The 25,873-nt window shown below is 45.3% G+C and overlaps 2 protein-coding genes across 2 annotated transcripts in view; one reads left to right on the forward strand and one right to left on the reverse strand.

The window, feature by feature from the left end:
• Pp4-19C (protein phosphatase 19C) overlaps positions 1-10,683 on the reverse strand; it is a 33,238-nt gene extending 22,555 nt beyond the window's left edge. Inside the window, exons 1-2 of the mRNA XM_037431634.2 lie at positions 10,547-10,683; positions 10,016-10,174 (exon numbers count right to left, since the gene is read on the reverse strand). Of these exons, the coding sequence (XP_037287531.1) occupies positions 10,016-10,174; positions 10,547-10,549 (162 nt within the window). The 5' untranslated portion in view covers positions 10,550-10,683. The remainder of the gene's footprint in view (positions 1-10,015; positions 10,175-10,546) is intronic.
• Positions 10,684-10,962: 279 nt separating this feature from the next.
• Positions 10,963-25,581, forward strand: Flo2 (flotillin-2). The gene is made up of 9 exons (XM_037431627.2): positions 10,963-11,282; positions 14,420-14,501; positions 16,696-16,910; positions 17,493-17,725; positions 18,860-18,979; positions 19,532-19,746; positions 21,026-21,209; positions 22,891-23,037; positions 25,301-25,581. Exons 1-9 carry the CDS (start codon positions 11,234-11,236, stop codon positions 25,331-25,333), a joined length of 1,278 nt encoding a protein of 425 aa, XP_037287524.1. The 5' UTR covers positions 10,963-11,233; the 3' UTR covers positions 25,334-25,581.
• The last annotated feature ends 292 nt before the right edge of the window (positions 25,582-25,873 follow it).

Below are 25,873 nucleotides of genomic sequence, written 5' to 3' on the forward strand. Positions count from 1 at the left end.
ATCCCAGGATGTAGAGGAAGCTGCTCTCGGTAGGGCAGTAAAAAGTGCTTTCTCTTAGAGCATCTAACTCATTGCACTGGACGAGAATGTGGAGAACTGTAAGTGGTTCTCCACATCTCTCACACAATGGTGGATCGCCAGTGGACAGAAGATATGAATGTGTAGAGTGTGTTTGTCGAGTTGTTAGCCTTGTAAGTGTCATTTCTGTGTGTCGTGATTTTGATAGTGGCGGCCGATTACCTAGTTGCGGCTTAATAGCATGGAGTTTATTGTCTGTGTGTCTATCCCGCTTGCTCTGCCAATACCCCCCGAGCTTTCGTTTCATAAAAGGTTTCAAGTCAAGTGCAGAGATTGGTATTGATGCATTGGAAGTGGTATCATTGGCGGAAGCAGCCAGCTTGTCCGCCAAAACGTTCCCTTGTATCTCACGGTGCCCCGGCACCCAGCAGACGACATGCTGTTTTGATGTGTACAGTGTGCACAGAAGTGAGTAAAATGACACCAGCATGGGGTTTTAGTGTTTTTTAGGAGTTTTCAGGGCTGTAACCACACTTGGGGAATTTGTGTATATTACTGCCTTTTGTAATTTTATCTGTTTGATGTGTTTTAGGACCGCCAGTATTGCATAAGCTTCTCCAGTGAAAATGCTTGCATCAGGATAAAGAACGCCAGCCTCGGAAAAGGATTGGCCTACCGCTGCATATGGCACAGAAGTGTTGGACTTTGAGGCATCGGTAAAGAACTCGAGGCATGTGTATTTATGTTGTAGTTCTAGGAAGTATGTATGTATGTATGTATGTATGCAAGTGGTGCATGCTTTGTGACTTCCACAAAAGAGACATCACAGTCTATAAGCTGCCACTGCCACAGTGGATGGCAGATTTGCCGCAGGAGCCATCAAACTGTGTTCGAGAAGAGGCACACCTGTTTCTTCGGCCAGGTGCCTTACACGGAGCGAGTAGGGCTGCCTCAACAATAGACGGTTCTCGAACAAGTCAGAACAAGACAAATAATTAATTGTGAAATGAGAGGGGTGTTGCTTGTCTGCCTTCACCTTTAGAAAGTACACAAAAGACAGGTAACATCTCTGTAGGTGGAGCGACCATTCATTCGAATCTACGTACAGGCTCTCCACAGGGCTAGTTCGAAAAGCACCTTTAGAAAGGCGAATGCCTGGATGATGGACAGGGTCGAGAATCTTCAAGGCTCATGGTGTCCCAGACTGATAGATTATAGCACCATAATCTAGGTGTGTGCGTACAAGGCTTTTATATAAATTCATCAGACATTTCCTGTCACTACCCCACGTTGTACGTGACAACACTTTCAAAATATTCCTTGTTTTTAAGCACCTGTCTTTTAAATACTTGATGTGTGTGATGAAAGTTAGTTTTGTGTCTAATATCAGTGCAACAAACTTGTGTTCGATCTTCACTGATGGAGGTTGATCATGCAGGTCAATGTCGGGGTCAGGATGGAGGCCCTCTTCCAGCAGAACAAGATGCAAGTGCTCTTTTGCGCTTTGAGTATAAGACCATGCTCATCTGCCCATTGAGATACCTTGTTCAACCCTAGTTGAACCCGACAATGGCACATTGAGATGTTGCACAATTTTAAACCAATCTTTAAACCATCATCGACATATATGCAGTAAAAAATATTACGAGGGAGAGACAGCTGCAAGAAATTCAGTTTAACCATGAAAAGTGTACAGCTCAATACACCTCCTTGGGACACTCCTGTTTCTTGGACAAGTATTCGAGATAAGACAGTGCCAACTCGGACACGGAATGTCCGGTTAGACCGGTAGCTTTCTATGATTGTCAGCATTCTACCCTGCACATCTAAATGTGACAGGTCTCGCAATATGCCAAAGAGTCATGTAGTGTCATATGCTTTTTCCACATCGAGAACACAGAAAGAAAAAATTGCTTATGAACAAAAGTGTCGCAAATTTGTGCCTCGATACGAACAAGGTGGTCAGAAGTCGACTTAGCCTCTCGAAACCCGCACTGGCATGGGTCAAGCAGGCCATTAGTTTCAAGGAAGTGCATCAGGCGCCTGTTAATCATTTTCTCAAAGACCTTGCAAAGACAGCTGGTTAACGTTATTGGCCTGTAGCTAGAAACTCAGGACGTGTCCTTGCCTTGTTTTAGAATTGGGATAACGATAGCTTTCTTCCAGGCTGAGGGTAGCTCACCGGAAGACTATATCGCATTATACAGGGAGAGAAGAGAGCTTTCTGGGTTTCAGTGGGCAGGTGTTTTAACATTTCGTATGCCACACGGTCCGGGCCTGGGGTAGATTTATTGCAGCAGGTAAGCGAGGTTTGTAGTTCAGCCAAACAGAAAGGTTCATTGTAAGCCTTGTGTGTTGTGGGTTTGCTCTCTAATCACTATTTTTATATTCTGGTTTTGTATCGTCAGAACCCTTCACTATAGTGATGAGCTGGAGACCTGTTCTAAGTGCACTCCGAGTGTAAGCCTGGTCTTCCAAACTCTCCCCTTGTGTGTTCACTAGAGGAAGTGAATGTGCTTGTCATCCTGCCACCTTACGAACCATGTTACAGACTCACCTCATCTGCGTATGAATTATATCCCGATAAAAATTTGCACCAGCTTTCCCTTCTCGCCTGTCGGCGCGTCCTCCTTCCTTGCGACTTGATGTTCTTAAAGTTTACAAGATTCTCGGCTGTAGGCGAGTCTCTAAGCAACTTCCATGCCTTATTTTGTTTTTTACGCGCATCATGGTACTAATTATTCCACCATGGGACTCGTCGTTTTCCTGACGGTCCACATGTTGATGGAATACATTTCGTTGCTGCATCAACCAAGAAAGCTGTAAAGTAACACACAGCGTCCTCTATGCTTAACGCCCCCATGTCAGTCCAAGTAAATAGAATCATTTTCTGAAACTGTTCCCAATCGGCTTTGTCGGTGAGCCATTCAGGAACCTGTGCAGGACATGTATTTAATATTGATGTGCTGATAACAACAGGAAAATGGTCACTACAGTATGGATTATTAATGACTTCCCATTTAAGTAGAGACAGGAGCGATGGAGATGTTATACTGATGTCTATTGTTGAGTACGTATTGTTAGCAATGCTGTAATATGTTGGCTCTTTTCGATACAGAAAGCATCCACGGGAAGAAAAAAGGAACTGTTGAATCAGGCGATCTCGCGCATCCCAGCGAGAGTTCCCCCAGCGGTTACCATGCGCATTAAAGTTCCCTAGGACAAGGTAGGGTCCTGGAAGTTCGTCTATGAGGGACTGGAATTCATGCTTTTCAAGATGGTGTTGTGGAGGCATGTAGATAGAGCAGATGGTGAGGAGCTTATTTAAAAGAACTGCTCGAACAACCACCACCTCAAGGAATGTTTGTAGTGGTAAGTGTGTGCATGCAATCCCTTGATTGACTATAATGGCAACACCACCGGATGGCACAATGGCATCTTTCCGGTCCAGCAGACACAGGGGTCTGCCAACCCTGTTTGTCAGATGGTGGAGCAGTACAGGCTGCGCCATCCGGGGGCGCTGGTGGCACTACAGCGGCCACACTCTGTGTGACATTTGGGGCTGCAGAAAAGTGTTGCGCGGCGCCCTGGCGCACCACGTCCGCGAAGGTGGGAAAAAACTGGTTGTGTAGTACAAACCGTTGACATGCTACTTAAATTGACAGATTAAGTTTTACCTCAAGTTCTACTATTTCTTTCTCTTTTTTCTATGTAGGGCATGATCATGGGTAGGCAGCGTGATCTCCTCCACAGTTGGAACAATGAGTTGTTTCCGAGGTGCAGTTGTCGGACATGTGTTGCATGGATACACACTTTGCGCAAGTGGCGCGCCCTCTGCAACTCTGTGATACATGCCGGAAACGTTGACACTTAAAACATCGACAAGGATTGGGAATGTATGGTCTTACACGGAGCTTACAATAGCCGGTTTCGAGTGATTCTGATAGGTCACTGATACCGAATGTAATTATTACGTGTTTTGTAGAGGTCTGTTTGTTGTTGCACCTTATAGTGATTTGCTGGACTTTGACCATGCTCTGGTGCTGCCAACCTTCAAGCAGTTCACTTTCAGAAAGTCCAGTGAGATCATCGTCGGAAATCCTGCCACGGACAGTGTTCATTGACCTGTGTAGGCCACCGAAACAGAGGTTTCCCAAACGCTACAAGTTTAGACAGTTTATCATAATGAGCTATGTCACGAACCTCCAGAAGAAGATCTCCACTTCCCATCCTTGTCACTTAATAACCTGGGCCTATTGCGTCTGTGAGAGTTTGAGAGTTTTGGACACGAAGAAAGGTGCGATGGCTCGGTCTTCTTTTCATTTTGACTGTGGATAATGTGATATTTTGGGAAGGTCTGCTTTGGTGTGTTGAGCATGAATGTGTCTTCGGTGCGCCACCTTTTCAGGGAGCGATCAGGAAGGAGGGGGGGGGGGGGGGATTTATTTGCCATAAAAAGCTATAAAGTGCGGCAGCGATGGTTGCCACCCACCACCGAGCCCAACAAGGGGACGCTACAAGGTTGAACAACAAACACTGGGAGATCTCAGCCATGCATCGCCGCTATAACCTGCTGTAATTACCCAAGGTTGGATGGCTACACCAGGTCAACCCTCGCCGCCAGGAAATTCGGAAGTAACCAGAAAAGAGAAGATGACAGGACAGATAAAAAGTGTGAGAGAGAGACAAAGATGTAGGGAGAGAGACAGATAGGAAAAGGTGACTGTTCATTTCCCTTGGTGGGTCAGTCCAGGGGTGCCGTCTACGTGAACCTGGGGCCAAAGAGGTGTGTTGCCTCTACCGGGAGGCCTTAAAGGTCCGATCACCTGGCGTCAACTCAACCCCCAGGATCCCCTTTTCCCTGGACACGACTAGGTGCGGGAGAGGTTGAACCCCCCGTAGCTCGGGTCCGTGGGGTCGCTACACACATGCGAACTTAAATGCGAATTAAGTTTCTCACACCTGTTTACAGACTATAAAAGAAACGAACAAGCACCAGACATTGTGCTCAAAGAATTGGCCTCGAGATCTTGTAGTGGCGTCCCCTCACGTATGATGTCAGCTCGGGGACTCCGCTCTCAACTGCGCTGCAGCAGGCGCTGCTCCTATGCGCGGATCGTCTGCTTCTGGCGGGAACTTTGTCAAACGAACAGCCTCGCAAGGGTCAACTAACGCCCGCAACGCATGTTTTTAAGTGCAATTATGAATTCGTTTTAGTTGTGGCCCACTCGACAGAGCCAAGAAGCCTCCCAGAAGCCTGAAAAGCACGCCGATGCCCCCTCCCGCATTGCTGGTAAAAAATTGAAACTATGTGTGAGTGTTCTCGCTCGTCATCTGCAGTTTGTGCCATGCGATACTAATTAGTCCAGGTGTTTCTTTCAAAATTTCAATAAGCATGCCTTTGTCCAGCATGTACAAGCATGTAGATACAGTTAGCGAAACGTCGCGGTGTCTCATCGATGGCACAGTGGTGTACGATGCAGGCCACGTTGTTCAATGCCCAGTCAAAATCGTCAGTGGAGATTGCATCACCGTCACGGCTCTGGTCCTGCAAACACGTGAACTTGCTAACCCGCCACACAACGTCCCCATGATGATCGAGTGCTGCACAATCCTGAACTACTGCTCTGTGCCTCAGTGTGCTTCGTCCTCTCATGAAAAGAACGTTAGCTTTCACAACAATCTCAAAGAGAAGGCCACGCCTGCCCTTCTTCTTAGGATATTTTTTTTGCAGTTCAAAGATAGTGATCGAGAACAAGAGAATATGTGTGAGAATCACTTATTTCTACCACTCAGACATTTGCAAACAACACAAGGTAATTACTGCAGAGCAGCAGTTTTAAGTGCTGCTTCAGCAGTCAATCGACCGTTCGTGGCATCTACTAGAAATGTAAAGGAGCATCAAATTACCAAATTTGAGATGATTGTGCTCAGGATGCAGCTATGGGTGTAGGCAAGGCGCAAGCCCTTGTTCTATCGCAGTAAGTCTTGAGGGGTAGGTGCTGGTGTGACTTGGGGAGGAGGAAGTTCCGCCCTATTAGACCCCCTGACCAATGCAAATGATTGCGGTATGTCTCAGTAATGATTGTTCAGTGAGAGCGACAACACAAAGTATTGTAGCACCGAAAGGCGGGCGAGTTGGAACTTATCCATAGTGGGCAGCGCACAAAAGGAAACACACAAGAGAAGGAATCAGCGCTTGTCCTGATTCCTTCTCTTGTGTGTTTCCTTTTGTGCGCTGCCCACTATGAACACAAAGTAGTCCATATTAATACCACAGAGGACCATCGCTTGGGTATCAAAATATAACAAACAGTTACCGCTGATTATATATGCACTCACAGGGCCACAAAGATTAACGTGGCAAAGGCAAGCTGAGTGATTTTGGGATCCCGCATGTAGCATAAAGAAAAACTTACGGAGCTCCACTTAAGGTGTCGGCACTGCCTTATGTGACAACCTTTAGTGAATGTGCACTAAAAAATGAGACGAGGTTTAACTTATGAATTTATGATAAGCAGTACACAAGGCGCGCGCGCTTGGCTTGATCAGTAAACTACATATATATGTACGAACACCAACCAAATAAAGCTGTAGTCTCAGGTGTCCTGCGTTGCTCAGCTGCGCTCAAGAGGCGATTCGGGGCCTTCGCGATGGTAGGTTTTGGGATGGCACCTCACCTCGTGCGAGTCCCCTATGCTTGTAGCCTGTGTGCAATGAATGGCTGAAGTACTGGTGAGGCCTTAAAACGTGGTTGCAAGTTACCGAAGAGTGGCGCGTAGGGTGAGTATAGCAAAAGTCACTGTCAGTGAAGTGCTTGCTGCACATGGTCAATGAAGGCGTGAAAATTTTCCCTTTCTAAGTTTGACTACCCACTTCTTCAGCTTCGGGTTCTTAGGAAGGTTGTGAAAGCTAGCGCCTTTTTCATGGGTGGGTGATCATATAGAGGCATAGAGCAGTACTTCATCATTGCGTAGCACTCGCCACGGCACGGAGACAAGTGGCCGCAGTATTAAGAAACAAAGTGCTGAGCTTTTAAAACGAGTATTAAAGCGGACACCCACAGTTCTTAGAACAGTGTCGGTAGCCACCACACACACAAGATAACCAATTGAACTGCTTCTTTGTCAAGTTTGACCATGATGGTGGTTTCTATATGGCGCCGCACCTCAAAAGCGCACGAATCCCCGAACAGATGTCATACAAGCGTGGTTCGCAGTGCCCCCACCGGTCGCACACCAGGCCAATGACCTGTCTATTTGTGTATTCCAGTATGCTTGTCAATTTTCCTGAGCACAATCTGCTTCGGTGCACCTTCATTCGAATTCCATCACTTCCCTGTCATGTGTAGTTCCGGTCTTACGTAACATGAAGACCTCTTTAACCGCACACTACACGCAATCAGTTCCTATTTCACCCTTAAAATTTGACCATCATCTCGCAATACATGCAACTTTTGCGACTTCCAAATATGGCCATGACATAAATTGGCATGTACCTAGTACAACTCTCCAACATAAACAAGTGCCCTCAAGTAAATAATTAAAACTTTACGAGTTTCTGTTAGTTTCATAAATGTCATTTTAGTTTGGGCAAAGTATTCCCGCAAACAGTACATATGCAAAAATGACGGGAGTGTGACTGTCACAGAATTTTTTAAAAATTTGTATAGCTTAAAAAGGAAAAACACCTAGAGAATCCACCTCTACTGTATACTTCACCCCTCATAACAAAAGTTGCGTTGATACTGGGTATATCCCTTCTTCTGGGCTATTTGCCATACTTCGAGTGTGCATGTACATCTGTCTCTCCATGTAATAATCAATGTGCAGGGGCTAAATAATTGTGTTATCTATCTACCACAGACCTCCGAACAATCATAACATATTTGTGGGGCCTATCTTAAAAGTGTGCACGTTTCTCTTTTCGACAGACACTGTCTCCTCGCAAATGGCAGAGTTCATTCAAAATGGATGAAAAAATTTGGTTGACTGTGTCTGAGTGCCCTAGTGCAAGATAAAAAATTACACTAAAATGCTAGAGAAAAAAAAACACCCTACAATGAAAACTTAAAAGTGGCCCGCAGTGGCTGGCTCTATCCAATGGGACACTAATGCAAAAGAAAATAACGGATTAGATTGATAATTGTGTGACCTCCATTCTCATTATTGTTGTAGCAAGAGGTTGATTATTAGAGTGAAATGGGTGTTAAATATGCTACTCAAACTACCAGCTAAAGCCTGAGTGCTAGCACCTCATCATGACCTTAATAGATTCCAAAGCATCTTTCTATAAATGAGCCCTTATGACTGAGTGAAAAGTTATGAATATTTATTTACTTGCCTTAGTGATAAAAACGGTGCATCAGTAAAGAATCAGACACCTTCAATATGAATTGTGCCAGCCCACTTTTATTTTTTAATATCTCTGGGTTACCAATGCACACACCTATCTATAAATATGATTTATTTCTGAGCAATATTTGTCCTAGAACCTGCTAACATAAACGGCACATGAGCATCTGTATTAGGTGAATAGTGGAATGCAGTTTTTGTAGCAAATGACTGACAAATCAACACATACTGCAAAGCTAACATCTTCAATTAGGGTACATTACAGAAGGATGGGCTATGGAGTCAAAGTCAACAGGAACAATAGCACACACCTTTCAATGTATTCATTCAAGATGATGATATGTGGGGTTTAACGTCCCAAAACCACCATATGATTATGAGAGATGCCGTAGTGGAGGGCTCCGGAAATTTCGACCACCTGGGGTTCTTTAACCTGCACCCAAATCTGAGAACCCCAGGATCACCAGCTGGACGGCTGCATTTTCGCCTCCATCGAAAATGCAGCCGCCGCAGCTGGGATTCGATCCAGTGAGCAGATGAGCACCTTGGCCACTAGACTACCACAGTGGGGCACAATGTATCAATTCAAAAAATGCAGACTGTGGTAAAACATATAAAATTCACGTGTCACACTAGCAGCGTGAAAGGATCATACGGAGACAGCCTTTTGTATTCATGACATCTGAATACTTGCTGCTAAGGCACAAAAGGTTGAATCACAAGAATGTCTTTGAAAAACGAAGGTCTAAATATACGACTGTATTGTTCTTCTGTTACAAAATATTGTCGATGGCTCACAGACATAAAATTGATGATCCAGTAGAATGAATAGGCAGAAAATTGATTGAGTCAAAATTAAAAACACTTAAACAATATGTCAGAATATGTCACGAGTCTCAAGTCGTAATGTAACACACTAATGTTGATCCAATGCTGTACTTTTCTGAATTATCGTACAACGTAACAGCAGCAAGTGAAACTCCACTCAGCCAAAACGTTTGAAGTAAGATTTAGGAGCCCGACTTGTCGTCTGTCCATTATCTCATACCGCGTAATCACGCACTAATATTAATACAGGCCTAAAAGAAAGGTAATAGCGCTTAAAACCGGCGAAAATACACCAAAAAGGCCTAATATACTGTGATCCACAGAAATAACTAAGAATTCATCGCACTAATTCACCTAAAGCCGCAAATAATGCTTCAGAAACATCCGGCTGATGCCCGCTCCGCGCAAGGAAGGGCGCCACCACACCAGCAAGCACGCAATTGTCGAGGTGGCAAGCGCGAAATTTCCAACGGAATGGCTGGATTGCCCGCGTTACGCACTTCCACGGGGTTCAGTGTAGTGGAGTTACATTTAGCGCAGGTTATGGACACACAGCAGGAGCTGTACAACTAAATGAGCATTGCTTTTACGGAAAATTTAGCACTGCATCAGATCGGAATTAGCGCTACAGACTATCACTAGATAACTTCACTAGACGAAGATGCCATTAAACAATGCGCAAGCGAGGTTAGTTGGCACCGACAAAAAGAAAATCGCGGCATTTATGCCGCTTTCTACAGAAACGAGGCGTACAAGAGATAGAAATGGTGCACTGCATAGTTTCGGTATCGTCACAAACTTGAAATGAAACTCACGGTGACCGGAGAGTCCACCCTCTGAACGTTGCTCTCTTCGACAAGAATTTCCCGGGCTTTTGCGCAGAGCGACTTGACTTCGGCCTCCTTGATGATTTCGCACCTTCGCAGCTGCTCGATCTGGCGATCGAGATCGCTGCAGTCTCCCATGCCTCCATCCTGAGACGACGCGGGAAAACGAAACGCAATTAAAGCCGCCCAAGGGATTCCGAGGCCGGCGCAATGCAGAATGCGAGTCATCAGGTGTTACGGCAGCCGGAAGAGCATAACACTACACCACTGCCGCTTCAGTACTCGATGATTACCGAGTCGATTATCCTCCGGCAGATAAGAAACATCGTAGCTTTAGTGAATGAAAGTCTAGGCACGCGAGAAAACGTGAAAAGAGTATCCCGCTGCGCTACAACAGAGCTTGGCAGGGCACAGTTGACAGGCACACTACTGCGCTGGCATAGCTGCCCCATTCCAGCTACGAACACACCCGGCTAACTGTAAGCGAAACGGGCGCGTCAAGAAATATAAAATACTTGCCATTTCGTTTACAGTGTGCTTGAAGTCAGCTTGCGGGGTGAAAGAGAAGAAAAAAAAGTCACAAATGTCAATTCAAGACCATCGCCGCACCACCTTGGCGCCTGCCTGGGACGCACCACGCAACAAGGGACTGAAAAAAATGTCACGTGACCGGTTCCGGCAAGCTCCATCAAGCACGCAGTTTCGGATTTTGTCACCATGCTTTTACCACCAGTTACCTTTTCTTAAAATAAACCCAAATAATTAAGACATCAAATCAACTTAGAGTGGATTAAAATTGTTTTAAGGTGACTACGACAATGTAAAGTTAGGATGATGCTTGCCTAACAACCGTTGCTAACGTACGCCGCACGCACGTAATAAGCGCGCGCACCCCTCACCCGCCCGCGCGCTCTCTCGCTGCATGAAGTGTGGGGATTTGTCCTGTGGCACTTGCAACCACCGCTATCGTCTTCGGGAAATACCTGCAGGAACGCCCATCTCGCCGCGTTGGACGCGCAAACGAACGAGTGCCCAATCGACACGTTCTACAAGCGGCGCATTTCGACGCCGGATTTGCACTCCATGGTGGGACTCGCCAAAGCGCGCTTGCTCCACTGAGTGGCGGCGTCTTTTGTCCCTTCTCTGCAATACGATCTCTGCTGTCCGCACGCGGCTTACGTGGGATTTAGTTCGAAGGATAAAAACATGGGCAACATACAGACTGTTGGCCCCAACGAGGCCCTCATAGTGTCCGGTGAGTGCGCTTAATTTTTCATATTTTTTTTTCTTCCCCAAGTGCCGGCTCAGCTCAACCCGCGTTGCTTGCTGCCCGCTCGTTCTCCTTGCCTCCGATGCTACGAGGGGACCGCATCCACGCACGAAAACAGCCTAGGCCTACTCGTAAAATAAACACCATTTCGCTTTCGCCGCTTCCTTTTTTGTTGCTCCGTTCTGTCGATTGTTTTTCTTCTTCACTCGTCGAGACGGCGCTGTTTCGAAAGCGCGCTTCATCGGAGCGCTGACCGCCACCAAGGACCGGCGCCAAGTAGGCGCGCGCGCGACCGGCAGTCTTGTCGCGCAGCCTGTTTACCTATACGTTGTCGCGCCCAACTGCATTTAAAGGGAGAGGAAACTCGCGGTAGCGCGAAAACACGCGTACCAAAAGTCCTTCCGACGAAAGTGCTAGCTGTTCAGGCAATTCAGCAAAAGCTTGTTTGTGTGAACCGTATCGATGCTTTTATTTTTGCTATGAATGATATATCGGACGACAGTCGTTGTACAAACTAAGTGTAGTGAAGTGTGCATGCTTTCGCTCACACTCGTGACCTCGCGAAACGCTGAGAAACAGCTAGATCGTACGAGGACCTCGTCGCGAAGTTGTACGATCGTAAAAAAAAAAAAATCATCTTAATTGCTTAAATGCGCGTTGACCTGGATAGTCCGCAGTCACGCCCCGCTCGAATCCTGCGCGACGAACTGTTGCGTTTGTTTTCGTTCTTGGTATGCGAGGCGACTGCACAAATGCCCCCCCAAAATAATCACAAAGTCGATGAAGGTCGCGCTCGCGTGTGAAAAACATGCCAGAGGCTATCAAGGCGGAGTCGAGCGGTCGGACCATGGCACGTGGACGCAGTGATGTTTTTCTTTTTTTTTTTTCCTGTCGCACATGCACTAGCGCAATTCGACGGCAACGTCGCGATGGATCGAAAGCGCTCTGCGGCCTGGGCGCAGTTTTAAGAACCACTTTTTCAGTAACGTTTAGCGCGTGTGTACCGAAGACAAACATTCATAATAAAAAAAACGGCAGACATTGCATGAGCTATATAACGGAAGTTTTTTTAGCAGTGATGCCGTTTAAGCTCGAGGTTAGACCGTGAGGCGTTGTCATAAAGTTTGAGTGGCTATAGTATGGCATAAGGGGATTGGAAAGAGAGGGAAGGGTGGGGAGGATGGATTTTAGGGCAAGGAGGGGGCGAGAGGGTGAACTATAGCATAACCACAGCGAGGATTAAAAGTATGGCACCAAGATCTGTTCCTTCGGAATAAGGCCGGCTATTTAGTTTGAGCTTTGTTGTTAGTTTTTGCTTTGAATGCATTTATATCTCGCCTGCGCAAAATTAAGGGATGTAAGCGAAAGAGGGTTTCTCAGACCTGCATTGTTAGCAAGCAGAAAAATGCATATAGTGGCTCGGCTTCCTAAATACTGGATAATGTATGAACAGTCACGGACAGGTCGAGTGCTACTCGCAACCAAGATTTATTAACTAAAACGTCTCTGTGTAAATACACAGCTGCATTAGTAGGTGAAGGCACACTGCCCCGGAAGGTTTTCTTCGGCACATGACCTGTTAATTAGTTTTCTTTGTTTTGGCCAGTGTCATTCTGCACTAACTAGTATTTAGGGCTATGAACCAACCAGCCCAGCAGCAAAATTTTGTTAAGCTTCTCATATTGTGTGGTTCTCCTTGCACTGCTTCGTTCTAGTGCTTTTTGGAAGGTTGAGAATTGGCATTATGCCTAACTGAGACAATGGCTACATTCATCTTGCTGTCAGACCTGCCTTCTTGAAAGCAACAAGAAAGGGACCAATTAGTAGAAAAAAAACTTGACATTTCTACTTCTTTTGTAACGTGTAAGCACTTTTGTTTTATGTCTTGAATTAGAACAGCCGTTGCTTGTGAACTCTCAAATTCAGAATTGTGAAACGAATATCTCATATATGCCGCAACACAGGTGCCCCTCCTGTGAGATGTCCTGTTAAAATTAAAGCATGCTTTGGCAATAAAGGAAGAAAATCGGGTGCTTAAAAAACCGTCAGCATGTGAGGTATTGGGCTGGTTGGTTTTGCACAATGAAGAAAGATACAGTGTAATGGGACAAAAGATGTTAGAGAGGACACGCATTGCAGGTTATGTTGTGTCCACTTCGTAACATGTATGCTCCTTTTTTTTTTTCTCCCGGTAACTGTTGCGCCGTACCTTAGGAAACTGTTCTGTTACAGCCTATATCATGACAGAAGGAATCTATGGTGTGCAGCCAGCCTGTTGACAAAATCATTGGAGAACACTCCAAATGAATGTACGCAAAAACATTCCTGGGTGGCGAGCTCTGCATAGAGTAGCTTATCTGATTGCCTTTAGTTTATGAATACAGATGCAGAGCTCTAGAGAGGAAACGAAGTATGCTTGTCAGCACTGCACTAAACGTAAGGCATTCTCCAGGGTAACTACAAAAGGCAATTGTGCTGCCGAGCATTCCAACTGCTGAACGCTTTCGGTGTGCTGTACCGTAGGCCTCTAGTACGATGTACCATCAAGCCAAATATGTACAGTTTGTGCCTACCATTGCTTGAGTGAGGTGGCTAACTCCCAAAACAGCAGTACAACGATGATTTTTCATTGTTTAGGCCAAGTGCTTTTCTGTCCGATGTGTCATGAAAAATTATTCACTACAGTATTACGACATCCATTGAAAATCTGCGCATTTTAGCCACAGAAAAAGTGGAGTGACGGATTTCTGCCAACAGCGGCCATTGTGCTTATGGCAATGGCGTAGCCCATGTCACCTGCTTCACGTGAAGACCTATGTGCATAATACAGAAATTCACAAACTTTCATCCCTGCTTTAGTAATGTGCGATGCGGTCAGAAACTACATTGCATTGTGTGTGCAGTAAAAATACTACAAATGCACTGTTGGTGTAATTCTGCAGCATTGCCTGCTGTGCATGAAACAGAGTATGAAGTGTATCACTCTTGTATTTAGGGAACTGTTTGGTTCTTGAATTTATCAATTTTCGTGTGCTACTAGAGCTTTACCTGTCATCACTTTTGATCGAATGATATGTCCAACAAGGGTATGCTCATTCTACATTTGCACTGGTTTCTTTTAGGTGGATGCTGTGGGAATGCTGGCAAAAAGATGGTTGTAGGTGGCTGGGCATGGGCGTGGTGGCTGGTAACAGATGTACAAAGGTGGGTATATTATGACATGCATCCTGGTCTAAAGGGGTCTTGAAAGCTCGTCTCTCTCGGAGAACACTGACACAGTTGATGCAGTCGCGCAAACCAAACACTTGTCCATTTATTCACTTGGATACAACGATATTGCCGGCGGAATCAAACACATCACTAGTGACATGCTAAAACAATCTTATCCAGTGTTTCAATGCAATACTCAAACAGCATAACAAACACAAGGTACCGCAAATGGCGTAACTGACGTTCAACTAACCATGAGGAATCCACAGGACACCACCTGCGGATGTCCATCGCAATCGCCGCCCCATTATCAGAGACTCCCCTGTGTTTTCTGTGCGGCCACCTAGCCTCACCATTCGCGGCGCTGCTGGCGCTACCACACTAACCATAATGATGGTGAACCAGTGCAAGCACCTGCCACATGGTGGCTGTTAAACCTAAATGCGGCCTATTTGCCAGACACATGTACACTATGAGGCACAAACGACCTAACGGGGGTAACAGTAGCCTCACATTGGTTGATTGATTTATATGTGGGGCCTGACATCTCAGAACCACCATATGATTATGAGAGACGCTGTAGTGGAGGGCTCCAAAGATTTCAATCACGTGGCATTTTTTAATGTGCACCCAAATCTGAGCACACGGGCTTACAGTATTTTTGCTTCTATCGAAAACGCAGCTGGAATTCGATACCGTGACCTGCGAGTCACCAGCCAAGTACATTAGCTACTAGACCACCACGGTGGGGCAGTACCTCCTCGGCTTTTATTGAAGCAGTGTTGTAATCTGAATCACTGCATGGACTGCTGGAAAACATCAGGCAGTTATAGGTATTGAGTGCCCAAAGTTGGGGTTTATGAACTGCTGGATGCACGAGAAAACTCTGAAAGATATAAAAATAAATGCAAAAGAAGTACAACACTAGGCAAGCAGTTTATAAAACTTTAGCTATGCAAATGCGATATTTCAAAGATTTTTCATTAGGATTCTGGTTGCACCGCCCTTAAATAGAAGGTAATGAAATAAAGTTGTTGCTATTATTTCAGATGCAGTGCTGCCTTTTTTATTACTTTTTTTTAAATAACAGGTGAATGTAACATTCTGGGCATGTTAAAGGGCCCTCAACAACTCAAGAGCTCAAGCAAAATAGGCATGGCAAGAGACGAGGCAAAATGGGCATGGAACAAGGATCGACTGAGAGCTTATTTCCTCGTGGCATCATGGTGTCGCGAGGAAATTCGTGACACACTACTGGTGTCGCGAATTACGTTGGAAAGACTGGAAACGTAGGCGGAGAACAACACACTGATTTTTCGTACTTTGTCTTCAAAGGTTGTCTAAGGGTCCTTTAAGCAGACGCTCTTACTTATTATTAACACGATTGTAGGTCTACCCATTTTTTTTTTCAAGTTTGACAATTCAAGGTTGGGGGGGTCGACCTAGAATCGAAAACGAGTTTCGATTGGGAAGGTCTTTCTGAAAATGATCTCTGTGTATTTCCGCAAAGCTAGCTTTTTTGCACAGCTTTCAAGTACTGCCATGAAGTCACCTACCCACATCGATGGCTTTACAATGCGTCAATGGATGGATTGGTGCGAAACTTTATTTGAAGACCTGAGGTGCACGACTTAACGCACAGCGGGCTGTTTGCACATTGGAACAGTCCGGCTAAGGCCGACCGCGGCATCGTGGGTGCTCTCGGAGGCCCATAGTTAATCCCCGACCTCGGGGCTCTTGATAGCGGATAATCACTTTTTTTCATTGGATTGGTTAGTGCCCCGCAACGAGAGGCAACGCCAGAGCATGTGGTCTAGGCTAGCGAATTTGTTGCAGTGCCTACGAGAGCTATTAAGATGAATGTCGGTAGAAATTTTATGCAATAAAGCTGGGCTGGGATACGAACTCGTCTGCAGTAGCCTGAGAGTCAAAGCCTGCGCTCAATAATGAAATTACCCAGCACTTTTACCTTGGCAGGAGAGACTTTCCGTCTCCTAGCGATGTGTCAAAAAAATTTTTTAAAATAAAATGTGCTCATGCCCCCTCCCCCTTTTCACTTTTTTTTTACACTGTGCCATTTTTGGGGGTTGACCTACATTTGAGTCGACTTACAATCATGTAAATACGGTAATATAAATCCATTTGACTATATGATTCTGAATTTAGTGTTACTTGTTTTGTTCTTAAGGTTGACGCTAGAAGTGATGACACTGACACCCCGTTGTGAACATGTGGAGACGTCGCAAGGTGTGCCACTGACTGTCACGGGAGTGGCGCAGTGTAAGGTGATGACGGAGAAAGAGTTCCTCTCAACAGCCGCTGAGCAGTTTCTCGGCAAGGATGTTGACCACATCAAGGGAGTTATCCTGCAGACACTCGAAGGACACCTACGTGCTATTTTAGGTGCGTGTCCTCTATCCACACTGTTGCCGTTACTACAGAGCATGAACGTACAGTGCGGCTACAAAATATGGCTACTACTAGTATGTTCACATTCCTTTTCATTGTGCTTTTTATCAGTAGTTTGAGTAGTACTTTGCCTTTATGTTGCCAATTGATCTTTCTGATAATACTGAGGATTAAAATATTCAGGACCTCCTTATTAATACTGTACAAGAAATAATACTACAGAGAACAAATTAATACTAAGAATATGATGTTTAATTAGGAAGTTTGTAAGCATGAAATATTGTCAACTGGTGTAAGGCAAAAATATTGGGGATTTCTGCGAAGGGTCTCTGTGCTGCAGACATTAAATAGGTTTTTGCTGATAATGATGACAATGGTGATGAATTTTTCGTTTTCTGCCACTTCCTCCTTCCTCGTACAAAAGGCCCATATGCAGGCTTCACTTGAGCAAAGTCCACATTAGTGAACATTTTCCCAATGTTTCCAGTGATTAACACTTGAACTACTTCGAGCCCTCTATATGCATTCTCTCATTCGGTAAGTGTTTGTCATGTCCTTCTAATGTGTGATGTGCAGGCACACTCACGGTGGAAGAGGTGTACCGGGACAGGGACCAGTTTGCCTCGCTTGTTCGGGAGGTCGCCGCACCGGACATTGGCCGCATGGGCATCGAGATTCTCAGCTTCACCATAAAAGATGTCTTCGACCGGGTCGAGTACCTCACCTCGCTGGGACGCGCCCGCACTGCGGCCGTTAAGCGGGACGCCGACATCGGCGTGGCCCAGGCCGAGAGAGATGCTGGCATTCGGGTGCGTCATCTTGCATTCCTTGTTCCTCTGTGGGATCCTCAGGCATGGGAACTAGTGTTGCAAGAAGTAACATTCGCTTGGTTGTGTGTTATGCAGTATGCATTCTTAAACTACAAGTGCTTTCATAAGGGACACTGTTGCATACTAAATCGTTCCAGATGGTCCCGCAACCGTATCTGCCTTTTTATCCGATAACGTCCATATTGTGGTAACGCTTGAGCCACATACCATGTGCTGTGGCCCCATTAGTGTGCCGCCTTAGTGCTTTTGTCCTTATAGGTTGTGTGGTGTGGTTTTCAGTGACTGCATCAGTGCATAATGGGAATTTCCAAAAAACGGTGTCCGAGAGGAAAGTTGCAAAGGCCGGGGGGTGTTTTCCTGCTGAGTTGTTGCTCTTCGTTCTGCATAGGAATATCCCATTAGTTCACTTTTATAGGAAGTATACACTCAAACTTCATTATAGCAAAGTTGCATGTTACACAAAAGTAAGTTTGTTATATCTGAAAAATTTTTTATAAAGGTATATTTCCAACACTGTGTCTATTGCAAGATTATAACTGATATTTCGTTATACCTGGATTCGTATATATATATATATATATATATATATATATATATATATATATATATATATATATATATATATATATATATATATATATATATATATATACACACACCACACACACACACACACACACACACACACACACAGTGTGTCTAACAGTGAAAAGAAAAGGAGGCTTGCGATGTCTGCTGTTTACGGTGAGACAGAAGAGTCCGTACGGGAGGCTCGACTGTATGCGTAACCAAATCTCACTCTTCCACAATAGCCTCGTGGTACCACTTGATCCTGTTCCGACTTTTGTGCTTCATGACAATAGACCAACAAAAAGTGGAGAGATAGCTCTTTGATGAAGTGCAGACAATTCTGCGAACCTACAAAAAGTTGGATATGCTCGAAGAACTGGCCTGTGTAATGCCCTTCTCGGTTCCAGTTGCCATCTCGCTTTATCCTTACTAGCTTCTCTCTATTGTATATGAGCGTTTTTACTTATGATTCTCGTAATGCTGATAACAGTGATGTTCCCTCAATCTTTCTCTCTTTTTTTTATTTCCCTTTGTCTTTTGCAGGAGGCAGAATGTGAGAAGTCTGCCATGGATGTCAAGTATGGGGCCAACACCAAAATTGAGGACTCCAACCGGATGTACCAACTGCAGAAGGCCAACTTCGACGCTGAAGTCAATGCTCGGGTAAGCTGGGGCTGACTGTTTTGTTCCCTGCTATTCCGGTCTTCGTTTGAAGAACACCAACTGTACGTGTTGATGTGCCACTCAAAAGGTATGGCATAACACGGTCCAAACGTTAAGTATATATCTCTTTTAACAGAACCTGATGGCCCAGAAAGGTACGGTATGTTACCATATTTGTAACAGGCGCCAATAAGTGGCATTGCTTGCAAAGTTTGTGGCAGTACTGAGATAGTATTCCTTGAGTCTGCTGTGCTGGCTGTCCACCTTGGCATGCTCCTATTGGCATCAGCCACTGGACAGACACCGATCATGACCACCGGCTCAGATATCTATTCTGTCACCTAACATTGAAATGGACAGCCCACTTTGTGAACTCATACAGGACTTTGGACAATCCGGAATTGCGAATCCTACAGGCCCATTAAGCACTTTTTAAAAGCCTTGTGACGCTTTGCAGTGCTTCTGTCCTTCAGTGTCAGCTATTGTTTTAAAGCATGTTTTAAGCAGTGCTTTCTTTCTCTCTCTCTCTTTTCTTCTGGGTCCACATTGTAGAAAGCAGAAGCACAGCTAGCATACGAGCTAGAGGCTGCCAAGGTGAAACAGAAGATCCGTAACGAGGAAATTGAGATCGACGTTGTGGAGCGACGCAAACAGATAGCCATCGAGGAGAAAGAGATATTGCGTCGGGAAAAGGAGCTCACAGCCACTGTACGGTTGCCTGCTGAGGCGGAAGCGTACCGTGTAGAAATGGTTGCCCAAGGAAAGAGGTACGGCTCTTGATGTTACTATGCTCTTTGCGAAGTCTTTAGAGGGCAGTCTCAGTAGTTTGTGAGCAGTGCACAGTTACAACGCCAGTAAGACCGCCAATGCCTTGTGGGGTATGTGCACTGAACAACGTAACAGAGCAGTGTAGTTTTCTGCCGAGCGGTAGTCTTGGAAGATTAGCGTGGTTATCAGCGGTACGTCTACACAAATGAATTTCGTGTGACCATTAGTGATGTCTGCACAAAAACTGCCTCAATGGCATTTAGAGGACTGTTATCGCAACAAGTGACTGTTCATCGTCATCTTAAAAAATTCTCTGCAACAGCCACAGCATTGAAACCTTGACATTTTTTTTTCTTCAAATTTAATTTAATTGATTAATTGCATTCTTGTTCTAGTGCATTCTTTCACGAGGATGAGACTGAAATGCTAGTTTTAGCCAAAGTGGTCATCTGAAATCATTGGCACTGATGTCACCAGAACGACTGGCAAGTAGCCACTGGCTGTAAAATACAGCCTTTCTAATTGAGACAAAACTGGCTTTTGAATTTTGTTATTAACTTGTAGCGATCACTTGCTGTCATCATGATGATGTGGCTCTCAACTGTTCACTTGTGCTCCTCACACTTTTCTTTCACCAGAACCTTCACTTGATTAAAGTTCATCACTGTTCAGTACATTCCCATACAGCCATGCTTCTGGTTCAGCAGCTATGACCTTCTGCTTTAGAGAATAAGGCAGTGGATTTGGTTTCCGGCCACTATGGCCACACTGATGAGGGTGGCAATTGAATGGAAAAATAGCTGTGAACCAAAGAAAAACCTTACAATGGGTTAGTTGGTTAAACATGATCAACTTTACTTGTGTGCAAAGCTGCAGGAAGTGCTGGACATGGCGAAAAGAGACGCACACAAAACAGTTGACAGTTTATACATTGATCTGTTCTCCTCGCATCTTTTCTAGACATGTCTGAAGTGTAGATTCAAGGACTCACTTTTTTTGTTTGACACAACATTAACGAGAACTAACAGACAAGGATGCCAAGGAAGATATAGCTAATTGAAATACAAAGAAAAGTGGACGAAACGATAGCCCGTAGGGCCCAAAGCTGCTACCTTCAAATTCCTAGTCCAGCTCTCTGTGTAGCGCTTTTATTGCAGATTTGCACAAAGAAAGTGAATCACGCTTTCTGTGTATACATTAAGAAACCATTGGAGTAGCACATTGTACCGTTAAGCACTTCCCAATCATATTGAATGCCGCTGAATTTCTTAACTGCAGAACGCAGACAGTGGACGTGGCTCGGGCCGAGGCGGAGCGTATCAAAATGATCGGTGCGGCGGAAGGGTATGCCATCGAAGCTGTGGGAAAGGCTGACGCTGAGCGGATGCGTATGAAGGCTGCCGCCTACAAGCAGTTTGGAGATGCTGCAATACTCAGTCTTGTGCTGGACACTTTACCAAAGGTGAGCCATGTTCTTGGGTGCACTGCTGTGTCAAGTTGTAATAGACATTGGGGTTATGTAATAGACCGGGGTTATGCCCTGGTTGTTCAATGCTGTCTAGCTTCACTTCAGTGCACAATGCACCACTTGGATGCATTCGCTTACCGAACGCAGTGTGCTTTGTCTGCGTAGCCTTACATGTACTGACCAATAAACATTCAGAGTATAGTTTTCTAAATAGTTTATTTGTGTTAACGATCGTTTAAAATCTGTTTGAAGTTATCTTTATTGGGAATGTCTGTCTGGGTGAGTTATACGCAGAACTTTTGTTATAAGTGGCAAAGTGGCAGAAGAGAACCCGCAAATACTTGCGGGTTCTCTTCTGAACCCGCAAGTATTCTTTTCACAATAACTTCCATGGCATCATGACTGTTTTCCCAAGCTTTTCGAAATCTTTATGCATTATCAAAAATTTCTTTTTCAGGCATGAAATCCAAAATGTAGCATTGGTGCTTGATCCCTTGGCATGTTTAGAAAATAATTGACAGGTAGTAGGAAAAGGTAGTGTAAGGCAGGGGGACACAATCTCCCCAACGCTATTTACCGCGTGCTTACAGGAGGTTTTCAGAAACCTAGAATGGGAACAGTTAGGGATAAAAGTTAATGGAGAGTACCTTAGTAACCTGCGCTTTGCCGATGACATTGCATTGCTGAGTAACTCAGGGGACGAACTGCAACTCATGATTACGGAGTTAGACAAGGAGAGCAGAAAGGTGGGTCCTAAAATTACTCTGCAGAAAACGAAAGTAATGCACAACAACCTCAGAAAAGAGCGGCGCTTCGAGATAGGTAATAGTGCACTTCAAGTTGTAAAAGACTATGTTTACTTAGGGCAGGCAATAACCGTGGAGCTGAACCACGAGATTGAAGTAACTAGAAGAATAAGAATGGGGTGGAGCACATTTGGCAAGCACTCTCAAATTGTGACAGGTAGATTGCCACTATCCCTCAAGAGGAAGGTAAATAACAGCTGTATCTTGCCGGTACTTAGCTACGGAGCAGAAACCTGGAGACTTACAAAGAGGGTTCAACTTAAATTGAGGACGACGCAGTGAGCAATGGAAAGAAAAATGGTAGGTGTAACCTTAAGAGACAAGAAGAGAGCAGAATGGACTAGGGAACAAATGGGGGTTAAAGATATCATAGTTGAAATCAAGAAGAGAAAATAGACATGGGCCGGGAATTTAGCGCGTAGACAGGATAACCGCTGGTTGTTAAGGGTAACTAACTGGATTCCCAGAGAAGGCAAGCGAGTTAGGGGGAGACAGAAGGTTAGGTGGGCAGATGAGATTAATAAGTGTGCGGGTATAAATTGGCAGCAGCAAGCACAGGACCGGGTTAACTGGCGGAACATGGGAAAGACCTTTGTCCTGCAGTGGACGTAGTCAGGCTGATGATGATGAGAGGAAAAGACCTATAGCATGGTTTTGTACTGAGCGCCAGCATTGGAGCAGGTTGTTGCTACATTAAAAACTTCCTCAGTTGCCTCATAGTAGAAATTGGTGTAGTAGAAATTGGCTTGTCTAGTGGGCCACGAAGTATTAGTTGTACGAGCCATTTGGTGAAACGTTTTTTGGTAGACTTGTCTGTATAGCTCTTTCAACGGGTTTAATCGGTCGTACATCCCTTTGTGCTCTTGCAGATCGCAGCAGAAGTTTCAGCACCTCTGGCAAAGACCGACGAGATTGTGATGATCAGTGGGGAAGACCGCACAACTGCCGAGGTGACCAAGCTGGTCAGCCAGATACCTCCCACCGTCCAAGCTCTTACGGGTGTAGACCTTGCCAAGGTGAGCATCGCAGTACTGCTGCTTGGGTGTGCTCTTCCAAACAGGGACTCGCATACTCGTAGTATGAAACCTCCAAATGTGCATCCTTAAGAACATCAAGCCTGTTGGGCATGCTCAACGTGTCTATTAATTACCGTATTTACTCGATTCTACCGCGCCCTCGATTGTAACGCGCACCCGATTTCCACCGTGAAAAAAAAAAAAAAACGTAAGACATCGATTGCAACGCGCACCCATTTTTCTCGCCACTCGAAAAAACCCGCACGATCACACCACTCGAAAAAACGACTCCTTTCGGGAGCGTCTTCCATTTAAATATGAGGTACGGGCGAAGCTTGTGCCCATCTGACGTGTAACAGAGCATTGCCGTCACTGTAGTTTTACCGTGGACCAATGTCAGCACGCGAACTTGCTTCGCCCCCTTCTTCTCGACGGTTGTGGTGCCAGGCATGTCGAAGTAAAGAGGCGTCTGATTGGCATTCCCGATTTGCCCAAGCAGGTAGCCGTTGTTGCGCCGCAAGTTTAGGACGAACCTCTGAAAACTGTGAAGCTTTTCATCGTACTCCTCTGCAAAACTTTTCGCATATGCATGTTCCCCTTCGGAGGGAAAAGCGTTTCCTCTTCATAAAGTTAGTTAGCCAGCACCTGCTCGCTTTAAACTGGCTCCACATTAGACCTTTTTCTAAGACTAATTGCATAGCCCGCACTTGGAGCAGTTCTATCGTCACGGGCCGCTGTGCCGCTCGCTGCTCAAGCACATACTCGCCGAGCAGCTCTTTAATTTGCGGAAACCGACCCTGCTGTGGTCCACTGAAGCCTTTGCGTGAGCTTTGCTGTCGACATTCTTCTGCTTTTGTTTCCGCCGGTCCCGCACGCACGTTTCGGGAACTCCGAACGACCGCGATGCGGCCCGATTTCCGTCCGTTTCCGCACACGCGATGGCTTTTCTTTTAAAAGCGGCATCGTGGTGCACTCGAGTTTTTGGAGTCGGCCCTTCCACGCCGTCGATGCTAATGCACTACTAGATGATGGACTCCTCAGCACACATACGAAGTGCCGCACATGGGAAACACATAGGCAGAAATGGCCGACGCGCCATGCCGACGCACGTAGGGGGCGGCCATTTCGGATTTGCCGATGGCAATAGATTGATTGTATTTTTTTTGTTCGTACTCGATTCTAACGCGCATGCGATTTATGAACTCGCTTAACCGGAAAAAAGGTGCGCGTTAGATTCGAGTAATTACGGTAGTTATGGCCCTTGCAAAGTCCTCTTTCAGGGTTTTCCCCACCAGAGTGGCGGTGGTAGAAATGATACCCTCCACTCTAGTTTACCGCCAACCACTCCTAACGACCCCTTTGAGGAGTCAATAAACGGTAGCTGTGCATGTAAAGCCAGCGAAACATGCCTCTCGCCGTGTGGTTATGTAGAAAGCACACTGAGCAGGTGACCTTGTGGTTTCAAAAATTCCCAAATCCTACCCAGTGCCAGCGCTAGAATGCAAACACCTTTGCTACATTTTTCTGTGTGCATCATAAATGCCAGAAATGCACGACCAGAAATAAAATGTGAATGTGTCTCAAGCACAGGAAGTTTTAAAACTTGGAATCCTGGAATCTTTAGATTGAATGTCTTGCCCCCTATCCCACCCCCAATTTTTAAAATATCTGCGTGAAAAAAATTTCTGGGGAGAATTCTGCTCTCTTATATTTCCGCTTTTGGTCTACTTTACCTGGTTTTGATGTGAGCTGTGTAAAAGCTGTTGATTGGTCTGTCACTGAGGGCTATAGCACCCATGCGACAAGAGTTGGCCATGTTTTCTCAGAAACATTACTTGGGTATAGTGCACCATTGATTCTTTTGTGAAGGTTCTGTTGACTCCCCATCGAACCTTAGTTAATAAAGTGTTGCGTGAGTTCCATTCCCGGCCATGGTGGCTGCGTTCTGATCTAGGCAAAGTACGAAAATACCCCTGTGCGCAGACTCTGATGCAAGTTAAAGAATAAATTCAGCAACATTTTATTGCCGGGAGATGAGAGATGCATTGAATTGCAAGGCCATTCAGCGGGATGAGGAAAATATTTTGTTACGAGAATTTCATTGTTTCACAATTTCGTTACTGCAGGTTCCGACTAACTTTTTATCAAGGCTACTGGGAGTAATAATGAGCGAGAAAATGTTGCCAAAGATTTGACATCAAGTTCAGCTTTGCAGATTTTCTGTAGTTTTTTTTTTTGCGACCCACATTTCTTTTTTCTGCAGATGATGTCGAAAATACCTGGAATGGCAAAATAACCTCTTGGGTCATGAAAAGAGGCAAGGAAGGAACAGCGGAAAACTTGGGGGACCTCCTGGTGTAGCATCATCTGTCGCAGTGTGTGTGTGCATGTGTGTATGTGCGTGTGTGCACACGTGTGCTTGCAGTGTCGCTTCATTAGCTTTGCCATCCCCCACCGCCCCCTGTTTTGATGGCGACCCGGCTAGTCAGGTTCCCGTCGTAGTCAGCTTACTATAAATCAAGGGGGAGCCACGGCAGGGGAAAAGAGGCTTGGTGCGCATAATATACATGGCTATTTTGAACAGTGAACAGAAACTATAGTGAAAACAAGAAAAAAAAAAAAAAAGACTGGACCTGTAGTGCTCTCTGTAGGCAGGGTGCCCGCTGACGCAGTGTACCAGCAACAAAAAAGCCGTCTAGTGCCTCCAAACTTTTTGATTGGAAGAAATCATTGCCCAATCATGTGCGTGGTTGCATCACAGGCACGTTTCTGTCCTCAAACAGATGTGGATCCGCATCGGAGACAAGCGTTTCGTGTTTTTTTACTCTATTTGTAA

Source organism: Rhipicephalus microplus, chromosome 3 (genome assembly GCF_043290135.1).
Source record: "Rhipicephalus microplus isolate Deutch F79 chromosome 3, USDA_Rmic, whole genome shotgun sequence".
In the NCBI taxonomy this organism is placed as follows: Eukaryota; Metazoa; Arthropoda; class Arachnida; order Ixodida; family Ixodidae; genus Rhipicephalus; species Rhipicephalus microplus.